We start from the raw sequence: 20,662 nt of genomic DNA on the forward strand, positions 1-20,662 counted from the left end.
CCTATGTCCACCAGCTTCCTGTACTTTTACGTGAGATACGCTTTTACCTGACCATGGCGCCGTCGTCATCCGCAATTTACAGACCCATAGCCAAGAGCAGTGTCAGGGTCAAGCAACCCCCTACCTTCTTAACTGAGAGGATCCACTCTTTTTCCATTAATCATGATCAATAATGTGGTATGATATACATCATTTGATGATAGACATTTGCGTCTTTAAAAATCTTATAAATCTCCTATTCGTAACAAATCCGACGGTCGATAACCATTTAAACAAGTTAGATAAAATCGTTACATGATTCCTATTGAACAATTCCTCTCCGTGTACACAGGTAGTAAAAGCGTGTAAAGCTATGCTATTTTTAAACATCTATGAACTTTTACAGATTGCTTTCCCAGTACCATTTATACCGTGCGCACTGAAAACACTTTGCAGCGGTTTCATTAACTTCAACCTTAGCAACTTGACAGAAAAGAGATTTCTTTTAATCCTAGCTCTCATTCACATTTATCATGAAACTAAAACTATTCAGGACAAACTTGTGGACATCTTTGCTAAGATACAGCCAAGAAAAATGGATATGGATAGTCTCTTGGTGTAGACTGTACACTAACTATTGCAGATAAAGTTTATGTAACATTAGATTACTCCGTTATCCTTTATAAATGGTGTACGATACTCGTAGATGGTATAATTTGTACTGACACCTCAAATTCTTCCCTTTCCACAACCAAGCCCCACTAACCTTTCTCTGGTTTATCCAAAACGTTTCACAGCTCTAGTTCAGTCCACTGACAGCACGTCCACCCTAGCATATCACATCGTTCCCTTGCACCCCTTCACCCTCCTCCATGTTCAGGCTCCGATTACTTTAAAACCTTTTTCACTCCATCCTTCCATCTCCAATTAGGTCGCCCTGTTTACATAATCGAATCCCATCTTAGAGGAAGCAACATCACATCGAAAACACCAAGGAGGAAGGACCTGTAGTCAAATGTTTGGAGATAAAGCGGAATTCGGCTCAAGATTTTGAGGAGAAATTATGGTTAAACTTCTACCGGTTTCAGAAAATACAAGGTGAAGTGACGTCACCGGTGCAATCATAGGAAGACAAATTGTCTTTTCGTGCCGAGACCTGCTCATGATCATATTATAACTTACAAGAAATTTCCAACTGAGTAAGGAACTCTTGACAATTTCTAGCGAAGCTTGGGTGTGATGTGTCGGTGTGACATTTGGTAAGGATGGTGTTGCAGTCACATTGCTGGACCTAATTTCAGCTAATTCATTATCACAGATCTCCTGGTCCTTCGAACCCGAATCATAAGGTCTGAACATCAAATACGTACGTCTGTACAGAGTGGCTGTAGCTGGAAATAGCAACATGCCCTATATACCTTACGTTTAGATTAGATTTTAATTTCGTGTGTGTGCCTGGTGTCCATAATCATAACTTACAGAAACTTACTGATTTTTTTTTTTTTTTTTGAGACAACACTTCATCATTTCATTTCTCAGCGGTAATGATACAGTAGTAGAATCGGCAATATTTTACAAAACGGACAAGCGCTTTCCAGGATTATGATCTGTGTTCTACTGTCATGAAATTGTTCTTTGCCACTCTTAAAGAATGATTTCCGTGAGTGGGATTTTCCTTTTGTTCGCTTTTAAACCCGATGTTTCTATAGTTCATAAATCGCAAGTGGTGCGTTTATGAGGAAAAGAGAATATGTGACATACCACCAAGTATATAAAGATAAAGAGAACATTCCTTGTAGGTTTTATCTTTAGTGAAATTTCAATATTATCAGAACATTCACTCTTCGATCTAAAGCGTCTCATCATTCGTTCGCTATGGAGGTGAGTTCAGATGTCTACAGAGATATAGGAATCTGACCATACGCAGTACAGATCTCATACGCATGAATCCGAACCCTAAAGTTATTATAGATATCTGAACTCACCGATTATGTTCGCACAATGCTCATTGCACAGCTCGGATTGAGTTGGATTCAAACTTTACGACGCTCGGCGGCATTCCGCATAATCCATAAATAATGGAGGGGATGAGCACTTCTACGTTAACAGGTAAGTTTTCTTGTATTACAGCTTCATTTGGTGTGTACATCAACCTGTGGGTCGAATGAAGCTTTGTAGAATCTGAATGAGCGCTAGGCGAATATATTTATGCCATTCACAGGATAGTAACTTTTTTTTAATGTCCTCCTGTATTTGCGAGGATATCAAAAAAAAAAAAAAAAAATGATGTCGGGACGCCATAGGAGTTCTCTCTGATCGTTAGCTTTTCGAACGAAAATGTACGAATGTATTTCTTACACTCTCAACCGTTCATTTTGAGTGTTTTCGTCCAGCAAAATCTCTCGACTTAGTCCTGCTCACTCGACACAGATATTTTCCCTTTTCTTCTTCCTGTGCTATCGTCTTGTACAATTTCACCAAAAAAAATCTAAAGTTTTGATCAATGAATATTCGGAATTAATCAATACAGGTTATACAATACTTTATCTAGCAGTCATCGACATTATCCTGACAGTAATTGCTACGCTGTGTTGAGGAATATTCACAAAAAAGCCAAATATCGTCAATAGCTATTTGAATCGCTTTAGAGTATTTTCTCACCAACGTGAATATGTATGTGTGTTTGACCAGCATCAGACTCTCTTTGGAGGTCAGTTTACTAAAGGAAACGGATGGTAGCAGGTAAAATTAGAATATGGGATGACATTAAGTCAACCCGTAGTAGGAGGTCACCACGCACCTTACCAATGTGCCATACTTAGTCTTAAGTATTGGTGTTGTACGTAAGCCTCTCACGCTAAAATGTCAGCATTTTACGTAACTCTTGTCAAGATTGCGTCACCGGAGCCATTAATAGGCTCTCGAGCGGAACGTGGTAAAGGGGATGATATGGAAGAACATTCGGGAGAGCTGGTAAATCCTGAAGGGAGCTTGGTAAAGCATCGCTAATGATCAATATTAAAGGAGGGTCCTGGGATACCTTGAAATTCGTCTATTATGAGAGTTATTTAAGATTTCTCTTTGGAATATGATGGTAAAATGCGGCTAGTATTCAACTTATAATCCAGTATTTCGTTTACTGCTTTCATGTGTGGATTTTTCGGGACTAAATTACTCTATAAGATTAGGTTTATTTTAGAATTTAGGACTTGCCGTTCACCATAATCTTATCCTCGTCATGTATGATTATTATGTGGCAACTAAATTATTTCATGATGGTACTCTTGATTTGTCTTGTATCTTTGTGGTAGTGAATTTGTTAAAATCTATGCCAAAAACAAATTACTGTAATGTGCATGTGTCTATGTAGCAGTCCTTAAGTAAAGATATGGGCATTCTTTGTATTTAAGACTAGCATATTGCGAGCTCAAATTTAGAATTTTATGATTTAGTTATTAACCAGTTCGTTAAAGTAATATTTGATTTTTTGAGTTCCAGAAACATCATAACCCTATATATTTTAGAAATGATTATTTTGGAAATGTGTTTAATGCTTGGAGCTTTGTCACAAAGTTGTGAGGGGCTCTTGATTACTTATTTGAAGCTATATGCATTGATTTCCGAAAGTATGCTTTATATTTTGGGGGTCAAGGTGTGATCTTGGGGTCACAATCAGTATACTTGCAACAGTTCCGGAGGCTCAATGTAAAGAAAAAACACGATTACAAGCAGTGGAAGATCCTCCGATTGTGAGAACAGTTAGGATGACTGTTCCGATCTGCTTTGGTGTTTATTGGATTTGATTATAGAATTTAGGCTTATTATAGCCAAGCACTGGAGCTTGTTTTGGTGTTGATAGTGAACTTATTATGATAACTGGGGACCTTCTAGTGGAACAAGGGATCACTTGTCTCCCCTAAAGAATTATATGATTGTGTCACGCAATCCGTGTACCAGTAATTAGGAGTCAACAAGCAAGACGCTGGGTGTATTGTGTGGAAAGAGTTCACTGTCTGAGAGGGAAGACATAGTTATGTTTGATGGTATTTAAGTCCGGACGATATTGTATGGGTGCGAGAGAGAGAGAGAGATAGAGAGGTGGAAATGCTTGCGGGCAATCATAGGTGTGAGGAAGGTTGATTAAGGAATGGAAGGGCAAGAGAAAGGTGTAAAAATACGGTTGAGAAGGCTAAAAGGTTGAATTGAAATGGTTTGGACATATGATGATAAGTATAGAAGTGGAGGGAACAAGAATGAGGACAAGATGGAAGGATGGAGTAAAAGATGTTTTGAATCATTGGGACTTGACAATAAAGGCATGAAACATACATAGTATGGAATGAAGTGGTACTTATTATTCTTATTTATTTATGATTACCCAAGAATCAATTTTTATGAGTCCTTTGGAGTGAAAACTTTGACAGGACTGTATTCCCATCGATGCAGCCTTCACTTTTGGTAAAACCTCTTGCAGGTGTTTATCACTAGGCTAAACCAAGGCACATGAAGCAGTCAGGGGAAACAATGGAAACGTCTGTGGGGCATGGCTGTATTTAGGGAGCTCTGGTGTACTGCAATATGTATGGAACCTGGAGAGTGGGTGTCAGTAAATGACTCCATTTTTGTCCGTTCCTGGCTGGCACTACCTTGCTGTATGGGAAATAGCAAACAAAATTGGAAAAAAGTCATGGTTTGCTCTGACCACTTCCTATGTCCTGGTTCAGCCCTTTGTCTGCATTTTGCCCCTGTAGAACACATTGCTCCAAGTCACTCTGTTCTGCCCTTTGTATGCCACATTGTTCTCCAGTACACTTTACTCCATGCATGCTTATCACCCTCCTGAATATTCTGGATCAAATAAAAAGCCACTTGAGCATCACCCTTCCATCATCTTAGTGAGCAAAGGTAGTCATTCTTCACCTTTTCGACTATTGTTAAACGGTGCAATAATGGCTCGCAAAGTGCTGCCAGGGATTGGCCGGCTGTTTATCAGAATTTGTAAGTTCCTGAATGATACTGTATAGCATTACTGATACCCTTAAAATTCTTAAATTGAACATCCATAATCTTCCAGTTAAGGCAATGGACTATCTCTGTACAGATACCCTTAATTTCTTATCTTGAACACCCACAATATTCCAATTACAGTGTTGGACCATCTCTGTACATTCTCAACTTGAAGACATTTATTTTATAGTGCTAGGCCCAGTGGATTGGGTTAAATTACCATCATTTACCCTTTTACAAAAAGTTTAGGTGTCATGTCTTAGGAAGATCCGACATACCTAACATGCTTCAGGTGTAGGATTCTTTCTTACCCACTGGGCAACATTGTTTTGTCAAATATTTGGTCATCATTGTATGAGATTTTTTAAATTCAGCTCAACTAGTGGTCTGGTACATATTCTTCTAGTCAACAGTTTTTTATGTCTTCCACATTATCTTAAGGGCATGGTTCCCAAACGTTTTGTCTGTGATACTAAACTGACCACCAACAAGGACCTCCCAACCTTCAGGCTTATGGTGATGTAAAAATACAATACATATATTAATATAAACTTACACACATAGAATACATATATTTTTTTTTTTGCTTTGTCGGTCTCCCGCGTTTGCGAGGTAGCGCAAGGATGTCTATATTAAATTCAGGTCTAAAATATCTGCATTCACTGCCTTGAGAATGCAGTAGTTCATTAAGCTACTGATGTTCCTTAATGACTTAAAAACAAAATATCGATTTGAAAATGTTCACACAAAAAAAGCCCAGTACAACAAAAGATGGTAGAAAACCAACAAATCTAGAAATTCTTCAGAATTCACTGGTTACCCTGACAGTCACTGCATTTTCTGTGAATTCATTTATTCTTGGTCGAATGTTGATGGAGAGGACATATTTCAGGTCATGCTGTAGGTCTAAGACGATGTCTTGCTCTTTTCTTGATTACAACTAGAATCACAGGAGAAAATCCTACCTCACAAATATATATGGCAGCTAGAAAAAGAAACAAAGCTTTCTCTGCTTTATGAGACAAAACAAGTGTATTCTGCAGCTTTGCCCAGAACTGTGCTCAAGAACCTTGATCACAGAAAAGATTTTTTCCCAAAAAGTTTGACTTTTGAGTGATAGCAAGTGTTGGTCCTCCAGTCCAGTTTATTCATGCATAGCATGGAACAGTTGAGAATTCAGGGGCCTCTCCTTGGTAGTTCACAGTTTAGCCAGTACCTTTCATAACCAAGTGAAGCTCTTGTGTTGCCAAGGTCTGTCCACATCTCTAACAACTGTCTCCAGAAACTCCTTCAAGGGAGTGGCCATGGCATAAAGTGTCTCCATATCTGGTGAAATTAAGTGCCACTTAGCTTTTAGTGACTCACTCTTAACAGACCACTGGTAAGAGGCCAACTCTAGCTCAGTTTCCAAGGACTTCTACCTTAAAGTTTCTACCAAGTACTTCCACCTGATGTCTTCCTACTGTTCCAGCCTTAACCAAGTACTTCCACCTGATGTCTTCCTACTGTTCCAGCCTTAAGAGTTCCAACCTACTACACCTTAATGTTTCTACCTAATGCTCCTGCCTAAAATTCTTACCTACAACTTCATGATATTTCCACCTAATGCTCCTAATTAATTTTCCTACCTACTACTACTGCTACTACTACTATCTATTGCTAATGCCAGGGATATTGCATAGCACTCTGCAGGAAAATCTAGAGTTAAGAAAAATGATTGGTTGAAGGCAATACTACTGAGATGTTTAACAATAGACTTGACAAATACTTTGCTCCTTCAAGTCTACAACTTTCATTATTTGTGCCTTCATAGTGAAAATGACAATTTGCAGGTTTTCTCTTTGAATTATTTGTATACCTTCTTTTATTACACTGTTCTGGAAGTATCTGATGCCTTCCGTTATCATAAACTGCCCCAAAAGGACCCAATGGTTTGTTGCCATTTGAATTCCTAACAAATATGAGAAACTGCAAACAGTGATGAAAAAGTAATTATCTATTATCAACATATTTGAACTTAGGACTCCCTTTTATGGGGCTTCTGTAGCTTTAAGATTACACTGCTGAAGGGGAAAACAGTCTCATTGAGGGACTTCAAGCAACAAAAGAGTCGTATAGACGTGTAACTCCTTTGGAGCAATTAGTTTCTCACTAAAACTGTGTTCCCTTTCTTCAGCTGATGGTAATGCATTCTTGCTAATTCTATCTTTTACATTACTTTTAAGATTACTGCCACCATTCAGGAAGTACCGTTCTTTCATCAGCAGCTTATGGTTTTCGTAAGTCCATTTTAGGACACCACTGGTTGAGTGCTTGTGGCCTTCCAGTTACCAGTGGAATCTCCCCATGCAGTTGTGTCAATTAATTGTCTGGTTTAAGTGTGCTCCAATCTAAGCCATCTGCTCAGCTCATCTGGGTTTGGTGTATTAGTCGGACTTTGTATCACATGCATGTGGCAGACAGATTGTACTACTTGATTAAAGATGTATCAAGTATAATGAATAAAACTTGTGTAAAGTACTGATGGGCACCCTAGCACATTTATAGCTTGATTTGATTAAATACGTTTCCAATAGTTAGCATCGAAGTATGCCAAGGAGTTATGAAGCCCAAGAATAGGACTTACAATTCTGCATCTCTTCCGTGTTATTTGAATTTCCAAAATAATGTCATTCACAATTTCTTTTCCTCCAAAGATCATTTGCTTTAATTCACATAAACCATTCTTTTTCTTCATTTTCTTTGTTTTTCATTTAAGATAAACCATTCTTTTTATTCATTTTCTTTGTTTTTCATTTAGGACTTTGTTTCACACTATCTGACATCCATTAATCACTGTTCTGGTGCAAATTAAGCTTCCTGTTAACTTTATTCTCCTGAACTTTAAATCCTCAATAAATTGTTTAAAAAAGTAAAAACATCTTTGACCAAAGAGCACTTTATTGACTTTTTCCCTGTGTAGCATGGGAGGGAAGGTGACAAGCGACAGGGAGGGGTAGTGGCTGTGTGGCCAAGTCATGACTACCTGCCTCAGCACACAACTGCCCAAGCCACACACCACAATATCACATTATGCAGCCACCATCCCTTATACCACCTGCCCACTGTGACTTCATTCACCGGGTGCTTAATAGGTGTCTTCCCTAGGCAGTCCTTAACCATTCTGCTATGCTAACTTGAAACAAAAACACTGGCTCAGTGGGCATGTAATAATGAGGAGAGGTGACTAGATGAAGATGAACATAAATTAACCACATGGTCTCCCACCTGTTAAATGATAAATACAAAGCACACAGGCAAGGGCAGAATACTTTTAGCTATGATGTTATTTTATTATTTAAATGTGATTTTAAAAGACTAGTTCTGCAGCAGATCATATCATCATAATCAGAGTGTGATCCAAGCTAAAATAACTGCTAACCCATGGCTGAACCATCGAACAAAGTTATTACTTAGTGGAAGACAATGTTCATAAATATAATAAATTGTAGAAAAGTTCCATACACACAAATTATATATATATATATATATATATATATATATATATATATATATATATATATATATATACACACACATATATATCCATATACACACACATGCTCAATTCATTTACAGGACACTTTCACTTGTATATACATACATATCTAAGTACAATAAGCAATTGAACACAGCACAGATGAATGAAATATAAACAACAAAGTATGAAAATGTCTTAAAATTACTGAAAAATGAGATGAGACACATGAGACTAAGTAATGAATCAAAAGACGATGCAGCATGTGGCTTGGGGTTTCAGGCGACTAGAGTTGACTTGGATACCCCTCTGTTCCAAGTCAACTTTTCTAGCTAGATCACTTAAATATCTGCCCATTTTCCTTTAATAATGTTTATATCACACTTGCAAATTTTCATATCTGATTCAGAATCGCCTGTTAGGGACTTCTTAGATATTCACTGCTCAGTCATAACTGGAATGCAAAAACTTCTCGAAGTCACAGTAACTTCTTTTTCACTCACACTGATATCAAACACTAATTTCCTTGGCTGAAGAGATCTTGACAATCTTTGGAAACAGAGGAAATTAATTCTTCACAGCACATTTCATAGTATCAAATATTAACACAGAATCTGTGTAACCTATTTTTTTTTATACTTTAAAATATCAACTATTTTTAAAACAATATAGGTTATGGGGTTTATGAAGCAATGACAGCAAAATATTTGCAATGGATTAATGTCTTTGGCCACTAAGAAAACAACATATGCGTGGGTAGCCTCTGTTATAGGGTACTACCCGTACTTTGATCACTCGATACTAAACTCTGTAGGATGTGACAATTATGTCACTTTGAAACAACTTGCCTTTGCTAGTCCTGAAACTATTTTGTACCACAGAGTAAAAATGAGGCTCCACAAATCTGCTACCAGAATTCATTCAGCAAACATTGCACATACTCTAAATATAATAACTTAAATCTGTTTAAATGCACTGTATAGTCACTGAAGGAACTCTGATGGCAGCTGTAAAGGGCAAAATGGCCTTCAGCCATGAAACATCATGCGCAAAAGTGCAAGAGACCATGTCCAATGCCTTATAATAAGTTCTGCAAATTAAAGCCATCACATGTATTTTGCAGAATGCATATCACATACTATCCATGACAATCCTGGCAACAGTCACTGGTTTCCTGAGAAAAGGTCCACTAAAAATATATAACTCGGTGATTTCCACTGACAATCAAAGAATCCATATCACTGCCCTGATTTCTTAGCTAAGCACTGATTCACCAGTAACTTAACTCTTGCTGGGCTTTGATATAACAAGTTGCAGCTTTCCAACAACTTGAGTAGTTTTATGTTCCCTGCTAATTTTGTGGTTGTTACTAGCTGGTCATTCGTGCAGGATACTTAAGAGTCGTGTTGAGCAGGTCATTGTGCATAAGGAGGGAGTTCTCAGAGTAGTGTAGAACTAAGTCTAGAATGGTTGGGTAGATCAAGAATGGCTCGGCAAATCCATATCCTTGTTCTCCTTCATGTATTTTACAATGTTGAACTTCCTTGTTGCATCTATAAAGTAAGAGGTTTGTATTAAAAGTTGTAAATGGGATCTCAGGGTTTACTGGAAATGTTCTGCAGTTATGTTTAATGCAATGCCTCCAAGTCAAACTACAATTACTCCTTAACCTTAAAGGTATTATCTTTGGTATAGTCAATTTCAGGAACATTACAATGGTTAACACTCAAATTAGCAAACATCAACTTTTCTTGGCTTGCTGTAATAAGCTAATTATTAATCACAACTGCTTCACTGGAGTACATGCTCACAAATCCAAAGATATGAAAGTGTGTCATTCATTCTAATAAATGTGAGGTTTACAAAAATTCAATGACTTGTACCTAAATCACACACAAATTCCAATTAACAGATTTTTCTTTCCAATGAAAATGATAGTCTTCATACTAAAAAGAGTTATGATAAAAAGAAGTGATCATAAAGAAGTAATTTATGTAAAAATATAATCCAATGGAAACAGAAATAAAGGTTATGAATAGTACAATACAAAAATTATTTGGTTTTCAAATAAAGTAATCCCCGATTTAACGGACGAATTGGGGGAGGGGGTGTCCATTAATCCCAAAAGTACATTAAATTAAATGTAATCTATGGGCTAATACAATTCATAAGCTTTCTTTTAACTCCTTTATTATTTGATGCCATTTTGAATTGTAAGGACGGACTGCTAAATTATTTAATTCACAATTCTCTGTATACACCCTGAATGAACGATGGCTTGAGGCAGACTGAGACAGAAACAAAGCAAGTATACCCCATACTACTAAAAACAAGTGCGATATGAAATGTGCATGGTACAGCATTTGAGATTTTGAAATTTTTTTTCATATTTTAAATTATCATTAATTAATGCAAGTCTGTTAAACTGAGGGTTTATTGTATGTGAATCCCATGTGATTTGGCAAAATACAATAACTTAAACTGTAATGAACTAAGAGAAGGGCTTGAGAATATCTCAGTTGTCTTCAGGCTGCCTTCATTCCCATTCCTCCATTACATGTAAAAAACTAAATGCATGGTCTCTCAGTTCATTCATGTACATCATCAATACTTACGCAATTGAAAGAGCATATCCTCCAGTCTGGGCCATTCGAATGAGGAAAGTTCCATCAGGTTTGTTGTGTAGCAAGTTAACAGCTTCTTCTCTTGAGAAAGCACCATAATGCCACATGGCCTCATTATTTAGCTCTGAACACTGCAAAAATTTAGAAATTTACATGGTGAGTACATAAATATGAATAATTTTTTCTATCCCTAATGCCCTCCTTGCCTTTGCAACATAGTTATAAAAAGACAATGTTTCATTTATACACACCCAATTTCTAGCCATCAAATATTAAGCACAAATGCATGGGATAGAGTGAATTTGAGTTAAGTGGTTTAGAGGGGATGAGATGCTGTCAATAGGCTGAAACATGGCATATGAAGCAGTCCAGAGAAACCAGGGAAAGGTCTGTGGAGCCTGGCTCTGGGTTGGGGGGGATCTGGTTTTGATGCATTATACATCTAAAGAGTGGATGCGAGCAAATGATGCCATTTCTTCATCTGTTCCTAATGCTATCTGGCTTACATGGGGAACAGCAGAAGTATTAGAAAGGCAGTGCCAAGAATAGACAAAGAAATTGCCCCTTTGGCTCACATCCATTTTCCGTCACATGTAATGCACTAAAATTACAACCCCCCTATCCACGACCTGGCCCCACAGACCTCTCTGTGGTTTCCCTCCCAAGTGTTATGGGTAGAACTATGTGCATCAGCAATATAAGTGTAAGGAATTGAGTAAAGTGATGAACGATTAGAATGTAAGAGTGGGTTATGAGGTAGTCAAGGGTTTAATGGGGGGATACCAAAAGCAAATGAAAGTGATGAACATCCTCGGAGCTGTGTACTGAAAAAGGACTGGTGGTTGATAATACCAGGATATGAATATAGTTATAAGCATTAGTATAATATACATACCGATGGTGCTGTTTGTGAAGGGTCTGACTGCTCTAGCCATTGATCCATCATGTCAGCAGACAGTCCACGTGAAAGCAGCAAATTCTTGAGATGTTCCATTTGCTTTGCTAATTTCACCACCTCCAATTTCAGTGAAGTAAACTGGCGCTCAAGAACCCCACCACCTCTCTTCAGTGACATGTGATGTATATCTTGTTGACTATGAGCTTCTCTGACTCTATCTAGTCGACCAAGCAAAACTTGGTGGTTGGTCAACAAGCTGGAGTAAAAAGCAACAAACATATGGTTAGCTACTCAAAATAAGATATTATGATCCACAGACAACCTATTTATCACACACAATATTACAAAAAAAATCCAAAGAATTACTTACTCATTAATTTCATGAGGTTGAGCTTCACTCCTACATTTGTCATGGAGTTTGAGGTGGTCTTCAATCCAAGCTATTGTTTCAGTGAAGCCATCCAGTGCCTGGCGACTCAGCTGAATTTCATGGGCTAGTGCCTGTTTATTTTCAAAAGTGCTGTTGTACTGAGAAGTCTTTGCAAGGTACTGCTTGTTTAGATCATAAAGACGACTTAGAATGTCCTCAACTCTCAATCTTGAACCCTCAAAATCTTCTCCATTGAAGCGATTTACTGGATGTAATAACTTGATATCTAATGCCTTATTGAACTGGCTAAGACTCTGTTGACAACAGTAGTTAACTAATTCTGCTACAGAATTGAAATTGAATGGTTCTGTGAAACCATACTTTCCACTGCGATGGCAAATTTTAATCAGTTTATTTGAACCTCCTTTTCGTAGAGTAAGAGTGTATTCATTATTTCCTGTGGATGCATCCCTAACCAGGAAAGTACCATCCTTTGTGTCTTTCATTAATAGATTGACGTCTTCTCTTGTTATGGTGCCCCAATACCATTCAGCTTCTTGAAGCGACTTTGGTGCACTTGCTGGGATGTTTGCATAATAAGAAAGGGAATCGCTACCAATTGGTGCAGGAGGTAGTCCAGAAGCATTAGCAGGTGATGATAAGTTAAATTCCTCTGCAAACCCAAGATTTGTGGATGTAGATGGGCGAGGCCGTGGTGGTAAAGCAGGTGCTGGTGCAAAAGTGGGAACTTTTTCGCCCCAGTCCACTTTCATCATCAGTATCTCTACTATTCTCATGTGTGCTTCAGTGTTACGTGCTAATTCCCTGTAAAAATGAGATGAATTCATTGTATTACCAACAAAAATATGTAGCACTCTGTAGGCAAAATTGCTTTAGAAACTAGGAAAATTATGCAAAAAAGTTGATTTTAGACAAAGATGCTAACTGTAATCTTTTAAGAAAATACAATGCACACAATGCTCATGCAATTCCTTATCACTTCAGAGTGTAGAGATGAAAAACAAACTAGTTGGGATTATGAAAGAAATAGCAATCAGTATCCCAACAGTAAATTACTACAAATAAGAAATACCTACACAATTTTTTCCCATGGTGGTCTTAGGAGGACATGACAGAGTGACTGGATGAGGAGTGTTGGTGGATCTAAGATACCACGTCCAACCTGCAGCTGACACAGTTGCAAGAAATGGCTCATCAAGAATCTGAAAAAATAATGTGGATTTCAAAATATAACCGGCTTCAGATCTGTATTACAGGCACTTGACATTTTATGTTCAATTATATAAACATGCTACGCTTCACAACTGTCATACGCTTTCTCCAGATCCAACTTCTTACCTTTCGCTAAATACTTTTCCACGGTCGTGTTTACCACAAAAATCAGATCCACATATCCCCTACCTTTCCTAAAACACAAGTTTTCATATAACAACTACTGGCATTTAAGGGTAAACCCACCCAAAGAAATAATGCACTTCTATAACTGAAGTCAAAACCTGCATACTTACTGCAAAGTATAAAAATGATGGGAATTCAATTCCTTGACCATCTGTGCCAAACATTTGGCACACTGATCATCATTCTGGATACGAGTCGCTTCAATGAAGCGGTCATAGAAAGTCTCAGGTATTACTGGTTCAGGGAGCTCTCGAAGGTATCGTTTAATCAGGTACGCAATAACATGAGGCTCGTACGAACCAAGCTCAACGTTGCACATATCTGAAATTACAAACAAACGTGTACATACTTATATACAATATGTTAATAATATAACTAAACTTAAAACATGCATGAAAAATATACAGATCTCAAAGTACTTTTGCAATTAAAAACCACAGTCCCCACAGATTTATCTCATGCATCATTGTTCACCTGTCCATTCTCATTTTTGTACATTACCCTTAAAAACTTATTCCCCAATACTTTTACTCCTCATAACAGTTTCACCTATTTGTTTTCCATTACTGAACTTTCGATTCCACACTTAGGTTTCGCTAATGTTCATCTGATCATGGAGTAACACTATGTATGAATTCTGCTATCACTTAGTAAATGTTAATTTTTCGAAAGGTACTCATAAACAGTAAATCACCCTTCTTACTTCAAAAGTTATCACATAATGCCATCTTCTCTCAATGATCTCATTTTCACAATAAAAGCAATAAAGACTATTACATATTTTCATTAATTATGTTGGGGTGATTGCACACATCCAGTCCCTTTCACTTTTATACACTTAACTCATGTTACTGTGTTAAACTAAAACATGAACTAACATTTCACAAACGATAGTTTATCTTCTGACATTTTTAAGTTCATGAAAAAGCTTACCTTCATCACAGTCCTGTCTCAGCTGTGCCAGAGTTTCCTGCTGAGGTGGTGTGCGATAAAGGCGATATGGATCTAGGTTTGGATCACTCCTGGCACGGAAAACTATTTCTTGGCAACATCGGACAAGCAGAAGTGGGGCTGGACTCTCAACAGGAGTGAATTGTGTACACAAACTCAAACCAAATACAGATGACAGTAATATTCGACGAAAGTATTTGGATGACTGTTTGACACATGGTGGTAAACCAGTGGCAGCACATGTACGATGAGCTATCAGTCCACAGTCTGAAAGTGTATAGCTTGCATTAAGTTAAGAGTTTTTCACTTCATTAAAAAAAAAGTAATACTCTAAGAGGGTGGATGTATAAACAGATATAAATGGTGTACATACATACACATGAGTACATATAAACATATGTAGGCATAATTCATGGGTAAGGGATGAGGGAAAAAAATACCACCCATATGTCTCCTATGTGTCATGATTTTAGATGGCAAAGCTGGGGGAAGGAAACCCTTTCCCCTATATCACTGATCTAAAAACAGAACCAGATGCCATCTGAAGATACTGCTTTGAGAGTAAAGTCATGTAATCATCATGCTGCCATGCTAATAAAAGGTAAGGAGGAGGAGGGGAATTTAATCATATTCATTATTTTCAATACAAAACTCCAGGAACACTTTTATGGGACTCCTGCAGCTTTGAGACTGTACACACAAAAGCATGGAAATGGACTACTTTGGAAAAAAGTTTGCAGACAAGACTGATGATGATACATCCTCAATGATGGTGCCTTCTCATTCTTAGTATAACCACAAGCAGGTGGAAGCCAGAACACCTACTCAAAATTCCTTATCATATAATCCGTTGCAAGACATTCTAAGAGACTCCTATAACTTCAAGGCAGCACTACAATCATTAGCAAGGTACTGAAGTCAGAAAATTCTTATTGCGATTGTATGAAAAATGATACAACCTTGAAGGTGAATTTTTCATGCTTGAGAATAACCACATGTAGATACAGCCTATGAATGCTGATTTTTTTTCATCAATCATCTGTCCTAGCACCAAACTCCAAAGGCTGCAATTGCTTAGGCTGTACTGCATGATCAGAGACAGGGATAGAATGGACTCCTCTGGAGTGAAAAGCTTTTGAGAGAAACTGCACGTTATAAAACAACACTTAAGTTTATCTATCCCTTTAAGTATTCCACTTTTGCTTAAATTTCTTTAAAAGTCACTTACCTAGATTCTTAATAAAAAGTGGATAAGTGCAAATAAGGCCATTTTTTTATTCCTGACACAACCTTGATAAGGCAAGAGAACCAATTACATTGTATGAAAAAAAAAAGAATTGTGGTCTATGTAAGTTATAATGATTCTTGCACAACTTTTCAATTCGCATTACTGAGGCAGGAAGAAATCTTGTAGGGTATCCACATTTGACATTAAAAATTCATGCATCTCATGTGATTATTTATCACAATGTGACTTGAAAGTGGATATACTTGTTATTGTCACTATGCTCTCAGGAAGCTCATTCCAGTAACTTATAGTTCTTACTGGAAACCTGGTCCCCCTTTAGACTTACATTCCAAAGCTCTGGGTGGTCCAATCTTAATATGTCGTCACAAGATATTTGAGAACCACGATGATAAAATCTGCTGTAATGTACAACCTCGTGGACATGTGAAAATTAACAGGATTAAATCGGTCTCTTCTCAATCTGTCTTTTGTGTATGTATCCTTAAATACTGACATCTTCACTATATTCTAAATCAAAGATCTTTGGAACTGAATTATTACCTCTATGCTCAACTTAATCTATATATAAATCACATGCGAATGCCAACAATGTACTTCATATTCTAGGATAGGCCTAATCAGGGATATGATAGAAAAACTAATTTGTTGTAGCTTCTCTCCTTTATGTTTTATTTCAAAAACTTATAATGTGCATATATTGTTTTATACTGGATCTGTTTACTATGAATATTTCATATTGATCTAAGTCTACTTCAGCTCTCACTTTATCAATAAGCCAAGTTTGTCAATTATAATGTCCACAGTGTATCAGTTCACGATTTCTAAATTCATTCCATGGTTCTCAGTCATTAAGCTGTTTATATTTCAATACACAACCTTCCAAGAATTCCACAGTTTTACTTCCATCTTTTGTTGTCTGAGTTTTCAGTAAGTACTTCCATCTTAATGCTTGGTTTACTTCCATCTTAATGCTTGGTTTCACATCTGGCTATTGTGTATTTCTGATTTTCAATGGAGGAGAGAGAGGAAACAAAAGGAAAGTTTTACACTGTTGTGCTAAACAAAACCTAAAAAAAAATTTTCCCACCTTTTCACACTGATTAAGCTTACCTTGACAAAAATGGCCTTGATGAATGAAACCTCGGAGGTAGAGCCCACACTTGTCACAGCGGTGAAGGTCATGGAAGGAGTGGTTACGAAGGTTATGATGAGAGGCTGGGGTATTGCAGTCTACTCCTCCAATGCCAGTGGAAGGTGAACTTTCCCCAACACAAACTCCATCTCGACACTCATTCTGTAGCTGATCTACACATACCAAGATTGCTTTCTGGTGAAACTCATCCTTGATACCCATATTCTGCGGACAAAAAGAACAAGCTATAGTACTGTTGCCATTTACAGTTCAAGATAACATGATTATACATATACCCAAACCTAAACAGCTGGTATTGGTGAGTTCTGTTAAATCTTTGGCAAAATACTTATAAACACATTCAATCAACAATTGTAATGCATGAATCATTCCCTATTGCCTGCACTTGGCAGCTTGATTGTTTGGTGCCTTAAAGATTAATCATACTATTTTTACCTAGCAGGCCTGTGTGATGTTCATCGTATTAATGATACATGAGCAGTAGTAATTACAACTACACCAAACAGGAGACAAATTACATACACAAATTCAATATCTTACCTGAGTTTTATCAAAAGGTGTATGGCATGCATATCTCTGACTGCAAGATTCAAAATTATCCTTAATTGAACCATCACAGCGTGTGCAACTATTAATGTAATTGTTGGAGTCACAAAGAGGACTTGTTGGAAAATACTTGGGAGGAGTTTCATCAGTATGCTGCACTATTTCTATCCTAATGTTATCCGATTCTACTTTAGACCAACTAGGACTACGGGAGGGGGTCAGGCAATCTGGAGAATCCAGATCTGACAATTTAAGACACCAAGATCCACCATCATCTGAACGAACACTAAATGAAGTCTCACTAAGTAGTGATGTGGTAGTAGTAGCTATGGAAGCAGCTACAGATGAAGCGGTTGAAATGGTTGATGTACGCCGAATATAATTATCATTATGAGATGAAAACTGTAACTGACTTTGGACCTCCGGATTCACCCCATGTGCTACATCCACGGCAGTTTCTTTCAGTTTCCCCTTCTGGAAATGGAGTGTCTGCAGCTTTGGACTATGCTGTGGGGTTGGAGTACCATTATTAATGGGAATTGGACTGCTGACTTTAAACCTCACGGTGGAATTGGAAGGCGAATTGATTGCATGTGAGGTGCAGCTAACGTGGATTCCACTATCAGGTGTTACTAGAGCAACACGGTGACTAGGCTGAGGTGTATTGTAAACATTAGGGTCCTCCAATTTTACGTCAAGAAAAGTGGACGTGGTGAGTCCTGCTGTGGTCTCTCTATCATCACGATGGCGTGAGGACCAATCTCTTAGTTTAGACAGAACAGTAATAGGTGACTTGAAAGGTGATAACAAAGGGCTCATGACTACTTCCAAAATAAAATAATAAAACGAGGAAAATATTCAACTAAAACCGTTGTAAATCAACCAACAAAATCCTTAAAATATACACAAAAATAAGCAATAACGAGCAAATAAGAATCAGTAAATAAAACAAGAACCATTTAACAAAAACAACAGTAAACGAGCACTATCCAAACAAACATTACATGAACACAACAGAGACTACGAAAAAAAACTGCAGGAATCCTATAGAGACGCAGCTTGACAACAAACAGCACTGCTCCAATCCAATAATACTGCAGCTTGGTTTTTCAGGCACAAGCTGACACACTCGTAACCACAGGAATGTATGAGCATTACCAACTAAAACACAACAGTAAACAAAGTAAACACGAACAAAAGTACTTTAAAAAATGAAAGAGGACCGTATAGGGTTGAAGATCCATACAACTCTGTCCCAAACCAAAAATGTTCCGCCACTCTTATCCAAATACATTCTTCTCTAGCTGAAACCACACGCACACTGCCTACTCACGCAACTAAGTCCTTCCCCCAACTCTGCCTGCCACCCAGTCACTACTGCCCAAACGTTAACCACCACTGCCTTGTTTGCCACTTACCTAGACGCGGCTACAGACACCACGTGGGCATATTCTATACACAAACACCATACTATCAGCGATGGACAAGTTTAGTTTACTGTGTGACTAGAATATTAAGATACTCACCCCAAGCTTATCTTTGTCGAGTGTTAGGAGGTCTGCTCCTTTAATATCCTTTGCTTTGAATATTTCTGTATATGGAGCTAGGTTGAGTGTGGCCATCCAATCAACCACATTACTTGAGGACCATTGGTTGATTGGCTGTGGAAAATAAAAAATATTACATTAATCATAGAAAGAAATACTTTTCTGAAACTAAACACTTCAAAGACATCATTCTTCCTAAAACAAAACTACAGGAAATAGAACAAATGCAATACTGCTGGAAAACAACAATTCTAAGTGAAATCCTGACGCCCCTTGAAGGGATAGTAACAACCAAACCAACGTTGCGGGAGCAGACGACGCCAGTGGAATAAAAAACTGGCACTTACGTGTGGGATTCCTCGAACCGGGGCATTTCAAGATTACCGGCATCCTTTATCTTAATATCATAAGGGCATTTCCAGATTACTTGCATCATTTACATTATAATTATGACCATTTGTTCATTTTCACTATAACCTCTGTCCTTAACAGCATTCCCGATTTATAGTGAAAGCGGATTGGGTACCACATATCAACCCTACATCGCGATAGCAAACCTCATAATCTTTAAGGTTGAATCGGAATACCCCCCCCCCCCCTCCACAATCGGAATCTTCGACTGACAACTTTTCTTAATCAAATCTTTTCGCTCAGGGAACAAGGTACATTCTCCTTCATTCCACATCCATAAGAAAGTCGAACAAACTATGCATTTAAAACGACATACCAGTCTGGTGAATAAATAACATCGATTCGGGATAAGATTTGGAACTCCTTGTCTAGCTGCAAACCTAGAGAATTCCAATTGTTTATAACATGAGAAATCAAAATTTGATATTTACACTCTTACAAATCTACCGCAAAAGAAGAGAATTCATATTAATCATGATTCAGCCAAATCAGTCCGAAGGCGAACTAATACATATTACAGCCCATGCAAAGAAGCTGGCACAGCTGTAAAGACTGCAGGTGGCTACGTGCAGTTTGAAAGACGTCGAAAGAGTAAAGATCCAATTAAGGATCATGGTGAAAGATGTGAGTATCAGCACTGCAAATTAAGAGTTGAAAGTAAGAAACAGGTATGGGGAGGAAAACATAACAGAGGAGGTAAAAAGAGCTGGACTGCACCTAAAAGAAGAGAAAGCTGCGTGTTAAGATGGAAAGGTGGGTGAAAAGCAGAAGAATGTAGCGGAAACCTGTTAAAATGTTCTTGGAAACTGTGAATGGTAACAGAAAAGTACTGTTCGTGAGCCTCATTAACCAAAGGAAATGATCCTTTTGCAGTAAGGTGAAGGGAGTTGGACTGAAAGAATTACCCGTACAAAACGATTAACAAACTCGCGGTATACACAGTGTTATGTGAAAAAATATGGTAGATTTTGATAGGGTATATATATATATA

The 20,662-nt window shown here is 37.7% G+C and overlaps 1 protein-coding gene across 6 annotated transcripts in view; it reads right to left on the reverse strand.

Moving 5' to 3' along the window:
• Positions 1-7,908: 7,908 nt before the first annotated feature.
• The window catches only part of Pi3K21B (phosphatidylinositol 3-kinase regulatory subunit alpha), a 545,568-nt gene continuing 532,814 nt past the window's right edge, over positions 7,909-20,662 (reverse strand). For 5 of the 6 annotated variants that reach the window (XM_071687293.1, XM_071687294.1, XM_071687291.1 and 2 more), the window contains 9 exons: positions 19,240-19,374; positions 17,125-17,371; positions 14,748-15,032; positions 13,925-14,135; positions 13,493-13,618; positions 12,396-13,220; positions 12,023-12,281; positions 11,119-11,258; positions 7,909-10,056 (listed from right to left, as the gene is read on the reverse strand). In XM_071687293.1, the coding sequence (XP_071543394.1) occupies positions 9,873-10,056; positions 11,119-11,258; positions 12,023-12,281; positions 12,396-13,220; positions 13,493-13,618; positions 13,925-14,135; positions 14,748-15,032; positions 17,125-17,371; positions 19,240-19,374 (2,412 nt within the window). In that variant the 3' untranslated portion in view covers positions 7,909-9,872. Of the gene's footprint in view, positions 10,057-11,118; positions 11,259-12,022; positions 12,282-12,395; positions 13,221-13,492; positions 13,619-13,924; positions 14,136-14,747; positions 15,033-17,124; positions 17,372-17,707; positions 19,031-19,239; positions 19,375-20,662 lie in introns of those variants that run through there. The other variant, XM_071687290.1, reaches the window with a different exon arrangement.

The sequence above is a fragment of the Panulirus ornatus genome, chromosome 43, assembly GCF_036320965.1.
Source record: "Panulirus ornatus isolate Po-2019 chromosome 43, ASM3632096v1, whole genome shotgun sequence".
Lineage (NCBI taxonomy): Eukaryota > Metazoa > Arthropoda > Malacostraca > Decapoda > Palinuridae > Panulirus > Panulirus ornatus.